General features: G+C 43.4%; 1 protein-coding gene across 2 annotated transcripts in view; it reads left to right on the plus strand.

Moving 5' to 3' along the window:
• The first annotated feature begins 238 nt into the window (after window positions 1-238).
• The window catches only part of SLC12A4 (solute carrier family 12 member 4), a 45,891-nt gene continuing 33,539 nt past the window's right edge, over window positions 239-12,590 (plus strand). The window contains exon 1 of one of the 2 annotated variants that reach the window (XM_056500502.1): window positions 239-583. In XM_056500502.1, the coding sequence (XP_056356477.1) occupies window positions 310-583 (274 nt within the window). In that variant the 5' untranslated portion in view covers window positions 239-309. The other variant, XM_056500504.1, reaches the window with a different exon arrangement.

Here is a 12,590-nt window from a genome sequence, read left to right on the forward strand (position 1 = left end):
AGCGGGGGAGGGAGCCCGGGCCACGGCGGAGGGGAAATTTCCTCCCCGAGGCGGCCGGCAGCGCCCGCAAGGGAGGGCGGCGGGCGGAGGGCGCCCGCCCGGCCCCGCCCCGCTCCCGCCGCCCCCGGGCCGGCTCTGTCACCATGAATGCGGGAGGAAGGCTCCCCCTTCCCCTCGCCGGCCTCGCCGCCTCCGGCCCCTCCTCCGCGCCCCCGCCCGCCCGAGCGACCCCCGCCCGGCGCCGGCCCGGTGCTGGCGCGGCGGCCCCGGGGGCGGCGGGATCCGCGCCGCCCCGGCGCTGGCGCTGGAATGGGTGGAGTTGAGGAGCGCGGTTTCCTGAGAGGAAGTGACCGCACGGGGCAGGAATGCGCCGCCGGCTCCGCGCCGCGTCCCGCCTGCCTCGCCGCGGTGCCGCGGGGAGCCCTGTCCGCCCCGCCAGCCATGCCGCACTTCACCGTGGTGCCGGTGGAGGACAAGCCCCGCGCCGAGTACGACAGCGTAGAAGGGCTCAGCTGGGTGGACTACCGCGAGCCGGCCGCGGCGCCCGCCCCCGGCGACTCCTACGACACCGTCAGCTCCGACGGTGAGCGGGCACGGCCGGGCGGGGGGCGGCGGTGCCCGCGCTCCGGGGCTCGGCCAGCCCGGCTCCCCGCCCCGCTGTCCCCGGCCGGACAAAGGCGGCGGTGCCGGCTGCTCGGGGCGCCGCGCCCCGGGGAGGAGCCCCCGGAGCGCCGGGCGGCGGCTCCGCTTGCGCGGCCGGGATGCGGAGCGGTGACAGCGAGCCGGGCCGGGCCGGGCCGTGGCGGCGCAGCCCCGGGGATGCCCTGGCCGCGGGGATCCCCCGAGAGCACGGGAGCCAGCCCGGGGTTCCCTCCGCCCCCCCGCCGCCCGGTGACAGCCCGGGGTGCAGCGGGGAGCGGGCTGGCCCGGGGTATAGCTCTTATCGCTGCTCCCGCAGGCTGCCGTCTCCAGAGGTGATAAGAGTATGCGGAGATAGGCTCAGATGTTTTCAGTGCTCCACTGCCAAAATAAACGGGTGATAGAGCATTCAGTTATGTTAGCCGAATTTAACGGTGTCTGCTTTACTTGTTTATATCATCTTAAAAACCGCGGCTGCCCAGCAAGGTCTCTCTCCCGCAAACCGGCCCTTGAATACTACAGAGAATGCTTTGTGCCTGTGTGGCTCTCACAACTGCTCCTGCCATGGCAGAGCTGCTTTTTCTTAGGGGTTAATTTATTCCAATTACAGAAGAAGAGCACGTAAGTAGGAGGGGATTTTGGGTGGTGAGAAGAACATTCTTTAACTAGGCAGCTGATAGCAGTGCTCAGCTTGTGTTTGGCTGTGACTTTCAGATATAAATCGCTTTAAATACAGTGAGTGTTTCTAGTGGGAATGTGAAGGACACAGATTTGGGCAATAGTGTGGTTCTGGTACAAGGTTGTTTTAGCTCTTTGCACAATCTGTTCTTCTTTTTTCTGCCTTGGTTATGTTTAGCTTTCTGTAACCTTTAGGAAGAGGATCTTCCCATGGGCTCATCTGGTGAATCTGACTTACCTCTGTGAATCATGAGTGACTCTAGGCAACAAAAGAAAAAGCAGTAAACACCTGACCTGTTCTTCCTTGCCCGTGCAGTCAAACTTTTCAGACTGCAGATGTTATTGAGTGTACAGTAATCCCTGAAGGGAGCCTGCACTGCTCAGGCCTGTGCTTAAGGAAAGCAACAGGGTTTCTTTTGCTCAGTGATATTCAAATGCCGTAAGAACAAAGTTCAGTTCCTGACTTCTTAACTTGCTCATTTCTCTGAGAGTATGTGTTTCAATCTCCAATATGTGTGCATTGGGAATTTCTTTCTTTCTTTCTTTCTTTGTATCATTTAAAAGGAAATTTTGGATTTCAAGTACCGAGTTGCTTACCTAGCCCCAATGCCCGTTCTTTCCATGCCTAGTGTGGGTGTTTTAGGATGATGAAAGGGAGGTGCTTTTCCCAAGCTGTCTATTACCACAGACAATTTGAGGCACTAGCCCTAAAGGCTGTGCAGGGCCTTTAATTTGTTTTGTAAAATAGGACTGTTTTACTCCCAGGCTACTTTTCCGTGCAATCCCCATGTGTATGAAAGTAACAGGTGTTTTCACCCGTCTCAGCAGGTTGAGGTGGACACCGCGTTCAGTGCTTTTTCCAGTAGCTAGCTTTAGCCGTGGGTTGGTAAGTTGGCTTGTGGAAGTTGCTGCCATGGTGGAAAAGGAAGGTCTGCTCAAACCACCTCTTATTTGGGTATGAGACTGTCTGTAGGATGTGTGCAACCAGCACACTTCAGGATACCACTTGGTTCCTGTCACATCAGTCACTGGCAAGCTGTGGCCTCTAATGTGCTGCTGTCCCAACTGCAGTGCACAGCCATGCTGCTGCAAGTTAGCTGAGTCTCTCTATTTTAAAGCTGATAAATATCTAGTAATTTCTCTACTAATATATGGTAGCTAGTTCTGTTTCTATTTGAACTCTAACTGCCTTCCATTTTTTAATTTACTTTCACAGTAATTAAGTATTGTTTCATATCCTCGGGGTGTGCGTATGAAGATACGTGTCTTGCCTACCTGTACTGACAAGCTTGTTCTTCCCCACTAGCCTTTTCTGTTTTTTCCTAGGTTTCTTGTGTGTGTAGCTCAGTAGAGGAGAATCTGAACTCGATCTTGTGTTACTCCTTTCGGTTTTGGTGCTGGTTCCCACATCCTGTGCAGTTACCCTGGCCCCTCACACCGAGGGATGTTGATATGGCAGAGTATCTCAGAGCTGGTTAGCACTGCCTGGAGCCTGCAGGCTGGGGCTGGAGGGTGACCCTGCAGAACCTTCTGTGGCAGCTGATTACGGGGCTCTTGGAGGGATTTGTTGATGTTGGTGATGCCCCTGATTTGAGATAAGATAAACTGACTTGAGTGCAGAGTTCAAGTTTTAGGTTGTGGCCTTATCAAAGTGCACACAGTTGATACATGATACACACTGACACATGGATGCACTCAGAGCTGCCTAAGCAGTGCCCATGGCCCAGGCTTTCTGTGCCATCAAGTAGCTCCACCACAGGGTGAGAAACTGGTTGCAGTTGTGGTGAGCCTTCTTCTGGGAAGATTTTATTCAGTCAGCTTGCTGTTCAGAACCTGATTTCAAGACTGGTTTGGATTGCTTGGTTTGATTGGCTCGGATGAGGTGACTCAGTGATGACATGGCCCTTCCAGAGTGTGGCCCTGGCACTGGAACTGTTTGTAGCTGCTCTGTAACAGTGTGCAGAGCAGTGGCTGTGTTGTCCACTACTCCTTGCACAATATCTTAGTCTCTTGCTTATGATTCTGATGGATTCTTTTTTTGGTTTGATCTTTTTACCGCTGCCTTTATTTGTCATATCTCTGTTTTTGAAGGTTTTGCTTTTTTTTGCTGAATTTTGCTTTTTTTAGCACATCAAGTGATAGGGCGTCATCTGAACTCTACAGATGTGAAACTGTTCTGCAACAAAATTTCTCATCAACCATTTCCATAAGAAGACATTAGTCAGTATGCAATAATTAAGCCTTGTCAGATAGTTCCAGTGCTTGCTTATGAATAAAATCAGTCTTTTATTTCTAAGTAGGTTCCACTGACTGCCCCTGCTTGTAATAGACTTTGACATCTTTCATTTAGAAAAAGAAGTACAAAGAATTATTCTGTGATCCTATGATAAACACGTGAGCCCTTCTTTATGGATCGTCAGGGATGAGAAATGTGAATTTGGCATCCCCACTGTCTTTGAAATAAAGCCAGCATATTAGGTTGGGTACACAGGGCAAGAAGAGGGATAGTGGGGTCTGAATAGTGTTTTAAAAACCAAATACATTTTGCTTTAATAGAAGTCTCAGCTCCACAGTCATTGTGCACCCTGTTAACCAAAGTGTAGTCATGTCATGTGTCCTGTGTGGAAGTTATTTATCTTCCCTTGGCTTTTGTGTGCAAATGAGACACTGGTCAGCTCGGTGTCACTAACTAGCTTTGGTCAACTGCCACCCTTGGTTTTTGCCAAGGAATTGCTCTGCTTATATATTCCAGTTATCACATGGCTTCCTCCAAGCCCTGAATTCTCTAGAACTAGACTTGAGACTTTTACCTTGAGCTTGCATTCTGTGTCTGCGTGTTCAGTGTTCTTGTGCAGCAGCAGATTGTGCTGCTCATTTGCAGTGAGCTGCTTTGGAAAATGTGGGTAAAGTTCTGGTGTGATAGCAGTGTGCTTTTTCTTTAAACTTCCTGGTTCACTTCTTTAATGTGTGGTAACTTAATGGTAAAGATTTTCAGTCTTTTGCAAGACTTGACACTAAGCTCACATGAAATGCGTCTGAAGATACTTCTGATGGGGATGCATAAATCATTCAAAGATTCTTCTTCAAAGTGCTTAATTCTTACATGTAGGTGTTTTGGCGAAGTCCAGAGATAAGATAAAATTAGTCATGTAATAAATTAGAGCTAGGGCTAAATAGGACTGACAGAAACACATCCAAAGAGCATTTAAATTATCTTAAAAACTTCTGCTGGCAGCAGTGTGGCTAAATGGCACTGCTGTGGTGGCCATACTGGGATATTTTTGCATAACCACTATAGCACAAGTATCTTCAGCATTTTTTGTGTTGCCTGAAAGTCGCAGAAAGGAGTCATAGAGGAGGCAGCCTGGGGTGGAGTTGAGGCAGAACCTCTGAATTGTTTCAGAGAAAAGAAAGTAACCTGAGAATACTGAGTCAGTACTGATGTCAGTGAACTGTCTTTTCTGGTGATTTTTTAACTATTCTCTTACTGAAAATGGGATGAAGGCTGCATGTTCTTCAATGTAGTTGCATTTTGATGAAGAGTTTTTTTTTTTTTTTTTTTTTTTTTCCTGTTCTGCTGGCATCTTGTTTACCCTCTCTGAAAAGTATGATGTGTAAATTTAGGGATGTTGAAGGTGCCTTGTTGGTTCTAAATATGTCAATATTTATTTCTTTTCACAAAGTATATTTGGGAGATCCACAGCAATAGTTATGGTTTTCAGTGCAGATCCTGAAAAGAGTCTTTGCAGCAAGGTTATATTTTAGAAGTCCTGGTAGCTTTTCTTGTTGTTAGGACTTCTTTCCTTTTCTTTCCTTTTTCCTTTTTTAATTTTTTTTCTTTGTTTGACCAACCAGCAATTAGCATAGCACTGATTGCAGTGCTAAATTCCAGAATGCTTTTCTCAACAATACAGGTGCATAGAGAAGTGGACTCTTGCTTCAGATAAGGAAAGATAAGAGCTTGGCATGTGAAAAATGAGAGTGAAAAAGTGCTTTGTGACATAATTAACTGTTTATAATAGCTGGGTGGGTGAAGGAGGTGGTATATACTTTCTTTATACCCTGTAATCAAAGGAATGTTTTTGAGGAGCTCATTTTCCTGGAGCACATGGCCAATACCTTTGGTTTATTTTATTGACTTGTAGTGTAGTAAGGTTTAATTTGTTAAAATGCTTGTCTAGGAAAACAGAAAAGTTCTTGTTGCAGCATAAACTGCTACTTCATGTCTCATACTTCTAATTTGTGCAGTGATTGGGACTGGGCTGGAGAGGCTGCAGCTGTCCAGTACCAAGGGGATCGTGGTGCCAGCTGCTGGTGAACAGGAGACTTAGCTAAATATAGGAAAACATGGGCCTTTTTGTGGGTTCTCTGGTATTTCAGTTATTTGAAAAAGCCCTGGGAAGAATCTTTGTGATATGTCTAAGGGATGTGAAAGCAGCTCCCTTTCCCGTGTGTGTGTGGGTCTGCATGTTGCAAAAAACCAAGAGGGGATGGTTAAAAAAACCCAAACAGCTCTCTGCTGGTCTTGTGCAGCTGCAGATTTTTTTGTGTTTTGGAGAACACCTGCATTAGAAGGCTAAGGAGTTGTAAAAAAGACATGGGTTTTTTATCTAATTTTCTCTGCCTATGCTTACTAAGCAGCCATTCCAAACTTGAGTTGAGACTAAGTTTGGGAATATTTTAATGATGCTGAAGTTATATCTTCTGTACAATCTCTGAACTTTTCTAAAGATTTTTAAGTACATTTTGGGTGTCTTGGGTTTGTATTGTATCTCTCTGTCATGTATAAAATTGTTCTCTGTGTGTTATTCAATTTCCCCTTACAAATTTCTTCAGTGTTTCACTTCCTTAAAGAAAGTAATGACATGTGCTTTCTTTTCCCTGCTGCAACAAAATTAAAGCTTAAGTTTTTGCATGCTTTTCAATGTAAAATTGAATTTTGGCTTTTGCTCTAAAGTTCTGTGTCTGTAGAGTGAAGACTAAGGTAGTTTGCAGTCTCATTGACTAGGAAATGTAGCCAAACATAATAAATGCTGCTGGCTGAGGTTGGCAACAGCCACCTTGAGAACCATCAGTTAGTGATCACTGCCTTGTTTTGAAGTGCATGTAACAGGGTGGGGGATACCCAGTGCCACAGGGAGAGGAAAGCTGCATTTGCTGAGTTTCCCTTTCCAAGACCAAGTTAAGGATTTACATCTCTTTTTGATTGTAATGCAAGAAATAATCTGCAGGCTGCCTTAAATTACAGAAAAATGGCAATTGCACCAATACATGGAGCAAGATTTCTTTGGGCAAAGGGTCCAATGTCTTCAACTTCTTGGTTCAGTGCTTTGCTCTGTGACCTGAATTACAGAGAAAAAAAATTGCACCATTTTAAAGACACAGTTTAAAACCTATTTGAATTACATTTTAGGGGTGTTTCCATTGTCTTCAAACCTCTGAATTGGAAATTTTGCATCTCTTAATTGTACTAAACTGATTCATATTCTCAGATAATAAAATTTCAGGTTTATGGGTATTTTTGTTTTGGTTTTTGATTTATTAAAACCTCTTTCTTAATTATTAGTTTTCAATAGGCAACTGTTTAAATGCTGCCAAGTGATCCCTTAGCAATGAGTAGTACTGTTCTTGTTCTTTCAGTTGAGCTGCTTTGGATGATTTCTTTCAGCATACTTGGATTTTGTCATGCATGGAGGACTGAGCATCTTTCACAGTGGCTGCTGTAGCGACTGCCAAGCAAACAATATCTTTTTTTTTTAAGCAGGCAAAATAACAAAATGCATACACAAAAAAAATATTAGTCTTTTCACAGGCTGAAATACGTGACAGTTAATATGTGTGTCTTTAAATTTAAAAGGTCTCACAAAAGTACAGCCCTTACAATGCACGTAGAGTAAACCTCTCTGGAATCTGAATGTGACAACATTTTGTATACTGTAACTGCATATATACATATATATATATATATATATATATGTAACTGTGTATGGAGATTATTTTGTAGCCTGTTCACTGCCTATTTGTCCCCTATGGCTTTTATTTTTAAAGTTTCACAAATTTCAAACTGTCGCTTCTGAACCACCATAAAAAGAAGTTCCTGGAGTGAATGGAGTAGCATTTTTTTTTTCCTAACAGGCTTTTAATAAGGCTTTAGGTTTTGTGGTGGGTTCTAGGTATGGCTTGGAAAAGAATGTTGTTTGCTTTCCAGCAGTCTTAAATCATGTCTGAGCAGCAGTTCTGGGAATACATTTTTTCAAATTTTTGTTGATGTTAAAGGTACCTGGTGGAGTTCTTTCTTAATCATCTTTTGATCTTCTTTGTGCTCTGTAGGACAGAGAGATGGAATTTGACATGCAGAATAAAGTGCTAATTGCCCCAAAAAAGCTTTTACTCAATTAGCTTATGGATGAATGGGGAGGTTTGATAACTTGGCAGTTGTGCTTTGCTGACTGGAGGCAGCTTTAGACTTGTTGGAAATGTAAATGAAGTGGCATTTTGCTGAGCAGAAGATGAGAGGCCAGTGCCAGGCAGGGCTGGGCAAGGGGAGAGGGAGGAGATGGCTGGTGCTGGTGAATGGGTGGTCATCATCCCACCTCTGTACTGGTGGTCACAGTGCTGCTCCAGGAAACCAGGAACTCCTTTGTGTAAGGCATGGTGTGCCAGCATTTCCACAGGTATCCTCATTTTGCATTTCCCTAATGTCTCCTGGGTTTTTGGCCCACAGTTCAATCCTCTTGAATGCAGAATGCTTAACTTGCCCCTTTCTCTCCACCCAAGTGACCTGCATTGTCCTAGAATTCCAGCTCTTCCATTGATTGGCACGTGGGCTGTGCTGTCATGAGGATGCAATCCATCGATTCCTCTGAAAATGAGGATCAAAGCTGTGAGCTGTGCTGGAGCTGCCTTGCAGGGATTGTATAACAGACCCTGGCAGAGGAGGGGTGATGCAGAGCTGTGTGTAGGGCAGAGACATGCTGTGCTGTGCATAGGTTCAAGGTAATTATGCCTCAACTAAACTGAACAGGTCTTGTTTCCCTGCAGTCTAATTACCAGCCTTCAGTTTCATCTCCTACCAGCAGCCAGCAATTCCTTCTGTTTACCTGAGGGATTTCAATCCCTGCAGTTACCCTCTTATCATGAAGCAGACTATACAACCTTCTGACTTTCACTTCCATGTCAAAGGGAAGAAAGGGTTTTTATGGTGTGCCATTAAAAGCTGCTCATTTGCTGAGTTAAGAAGGGCAAATTTGTTGAGACTTGCTCTCGCATACTTTCAATTGCTGATTGCTGCAGTAAAACACATGCCCTGGAGTATAATTGTTTTCCATAAAATTATCTATAGCAATGCTCCTTTGTTTTATGACCCTGTCTCTGCTTGCAAGCTGGGTAGCCCTGAGCTTAGTTCTGTGTGCAAAGTCCACCTCTGGATTTCCTTGTAGGAGGTCAGGTCTGAGTCAGGGCTACGAGTAATCCAAGAGGATGGCATAGCTGCTGCTGTCTCTGATGGAGCACATTACTCTGCCTTCTACCTTTGCATTCAGGAGCTTTGTCTTGCTGATCCTCTTCTAAATAGTGTAATTGATCTTACTTTTTCTACTGCTTGCTGTAGTAGACACAAAGGTAGAAATTTGTTAATTGTCTTGCAGGTCTGATTTTAGAACCTTCTCCTGTATATTTCTGGCTTTGTTCTGCTAAGGTTTTAACTGTCCAGTCTGTGATTTCACTGTGTGAAGTGTTTGGCAGTAGTACCACTTGACCACTTCCCATCCCCTCCACAGCATCCCTTCCTTTCCTTTGATTCCTGTTTGTGTTCTGCACCCTGTACTGGGGCACAGATGTTTTGAGAGCATCACAAGCCAACCCTTGCTTCAGCTCCTGCATGGAACTTTTATCTTCACTTCTTTGTCTAGGCCAACACAAACCACTCACTCTTGATGTGTTTCTGTGTTCCAGGAAATGTGGTGGCAATGTCAGGGGTTAATTTCTGTGGCAACCAGGAGAGGAGGTATAGCTGAGCCATGTTTGGTAAATCCCTATTCTGTGGAACCAGACACTGGGATGATTGATTATCTGCCTTGTGTTAAGATGCCTTTTAGCACACATGCAAGGAGCTTTAAAGCTGTAACTCAAGGCAACACAGAGAGAATTATTTAATTGCAGTGTTTTGCCTTTGCCCTTTCAAGACACTGTATTGCAGACTTTGTGGCAGAAGCATCTATTTAGCAGGAGCAAACTGACTGTTATACATCTTGGAGTGTTTTCTGACTTAGACTGTGTTCCAGCTGCCTAATTCCTGACTGGTGAAGCAGAAAAGTGACCTAATGTTGCTGATTGCTCCTTGAAGAGTTTCTCTAAGCTAATGTGTTATACCCACTTTGCTCTGATGCAAACAGATGAACTTTCTGTAAAATGATGATAAAAGTCACTGTGGCTTCTCCAGGTATCTGACTTTTTCTTGGTCTGTGCTGTGTTGCACTGTGTGAAATGTGTTGTGCTGTTTTGGGAGACCTGTGGGCTCTTTGTAAGTGTGTGTCAAAATATTTGTGTTTTAGAAGAACGGTGGTTTGCTCTTTATCATGTGCAATGTTTGAACTCTCTCCACCCTCTAAAATGTTCAGTGGGAAGGAGTGACTCCCTTTGCTTGGAGAAGTCTCATGCTGACTTATACTTTCTGTAAGTATTATAACCAGAGTTTAGAGTGAGTTTTGGCTGTTTGGGGCACTTCACACTGAAAGGTCATCCTTGGATTTCAGCCTCGGACTATACACAGGCTTAATGTTTTGTTTTTTTTTTCCTTTTTTTTCCTCTCCTCCTTAAAAAGCCCTCCCTCTTTATTTCTTCTTTGGCTTAAAAAAAGAATTTCTCATGAACTTTGTTTTCACATGGAGCACAGTACTTCTCAAATGTAAGAAATATCTGATACTCAGCACTTTCTGTATGAGTTGACTGACTGAAAACTAATGACATTCAGGATTTCACAATCAGCTTGTAAGTGGTTACAATGTCTTTCTGCTGTCTTCCAGGAATGGATAGTGGATATATGTCTGTAAATGTACATTGTGTAGTGTGCAATGCACAGAATGTACATACATTGAAATGTTCAAAGTAAATAAATCTCCTTTCTTCTGTTATTTTCTGCATGTCCTGAGCATATTTAGCATCCTGGCTCTTACTTTATTTCTTTCCACTTGTTCCCTGTAGGAAGTTTTTTGAGCTGGTGGCTCAAAAACTGGCTTTTAGTGGTCACTGTTCCCATCTGCTTTCTCTCACTCCAAGGTTTGTGCCTGTACAATTGTTTCTGTGGCCTATGTTGAGCTGGAGCAGGTATGTCCAAAATTGTGGTGTGTGTTTTGGACTTTTTTTTTGTTGTTTGTACTGTGAAGCCATGGTCAGTTAAACATGTATAGGGTTGAAAAGAATTTTCTGTATTTGATATCACAAAGAAAGGTGTATTTGAATTGAACATTGTGTGGAATCTGCATACTGGTCTCATAGATGTGTGTTGCAGTCTTTCAGAGAAAGTGAGAACATCTTATAGCAAAGAGGCTTTTCCTGAGGCAGAGGAAATACCAGAATGCTGCTCCTTATATTTTGATAGAAGGTGTGCAGTATCTGAGGTGCCCTCATGCATGTGAAGGGATGGAGTTTCAGGGAGGATAATCATGAGAAATGGTTTTGGAATCGTTCCACATGAAAGAACCTCTGAAGTGGATTACAGTGAAATAAAGGTTGTTTTTATAGTGTTTTTTTTTTCATCTGACAATGACGGGAGCTTTCATAATATAACCTAAGTGATGTGAATTCCTAAATCCAATTTCTCAAAAGTGACTTGGCATCTTTAATTGCACAGGTATTCCTGGTGACTGCACCTACCTCATCATGTAGATAAGTCCTAGTGAGGTGTGTGCTGGTATCCAGATGACCTCCTTGTGAATGGGCAGAATGCTGGGGCTCTGGTAGTTATGAAGTGCTTAGAATCATTAAGTTAGTATTTCTTGAGTATCTTCTATAAACCTCCCATTTCATTCTGCTGTTGCTAGTTTGTTGGTTTTTTTTTTTTGTTTTTTTTTTTTTTTTTTTTTGTGATCTTGCATGTGGTTCATCCATTAATGGGTCATCATACTCTAATGTATTGAAGATGGAAAGAAACAGATCACTATTTTCACTTGAAAGCTGCAGTGCCTGCAGGGCTAACGTCACAGAGCTGCACTTTTCATGGCATTAGCAGGTTTAAAACCCTCTCTGATTCCACACTCAGCAAGCAGCAGATCTGGCACACTTTTCTGACTTAAGTGTGCAAACATCTGTAATTTGCCTCTTAAATGTGGCTGGGCTTGGATTTGACAAGGAGCATTTTCTATAAGATCCTGATATTTGTATATTTTCTCAGAGTTGAAAGGATTATAATGCTAGGATTATATCAGTGTCAGCTTAGCTTTCTGTAAGGAACTCTTGCTTCCTGGAGGAGATCAGTCCAACATTGCAGCCAGCACTTTGTCAGAGCAGGTAGAAAAAGTTCTTTTGGAAATGCAATATTGTTAAAGTTGTCCAATCCTCAGGACTTCACAGAGGAAGCATTAACTAAAACATGTGCTAAGAGCTGGAAGAAGAATAATGGTAAACCAAGTTACTGAAAATGTCAAAGAGCTGTTGCTAAAGGGTAAGTACTTTATGCTGATATTAGCATCTACAAAGAATTGTAGTGTTCTGAAACTATCAGTGTGTTTTAACTGAAAAATAAAGTCATAGTGCTTTCTGAAAAACAGGATTATTAAATTGTTAAATCCTTTGAGTTGTGTAGGGTCAGACAACTTTTTGGGTAAGGCTGTTCTCTAATCTAGTTTTACAGAGTACAGTAGAAGTCTTCACACGTGTTTATCTAGGGATAAATCCAAGATCTGTGCTTAATTGTATACTTAATTTATACTTAATTTTGTACTCTGCTCCAGCCTATCTGTTGCATAGGGTGTTGTCTGGGAAAATTTTGGCAGTGTCTTTCAAGCAGAACAAGCAAGTACCATCTTTTGAACTCTGAGCTGGTTCAGAGGAATGAATACATTATCAATAATACAGCTTTTTGTTTTATTTTTTGGGTACAGTTATGCTTTCTTTGTGTCACTTTTGTAGATGCCATAACTGTTGCTGATGATAAATGTGTGCTGCACTGTAGTATGTAATAAGTTTTAAGAATCACAGCTTTACTGGTTGGGTAAAATCTAGTAAACTCAAAACTATATTAGTGAAGTAAATAATGTTATTACATAGCATAATAT

This window comes from Oenanthe melanoleuca, chromosome 11 (genome assembly GCF_029582105.1).
Source record: "Oenanthe melanoleuca isolate GR-GAL-2019-014 chromosome 11, OMel1.0, whole genome shotgun sequence".
NCBI lineage: Eukaryota > Metazoa > Chordata > Aves > Passeriformes > Muscicapidae > Oenanthe > Oenanthe melanoleuca.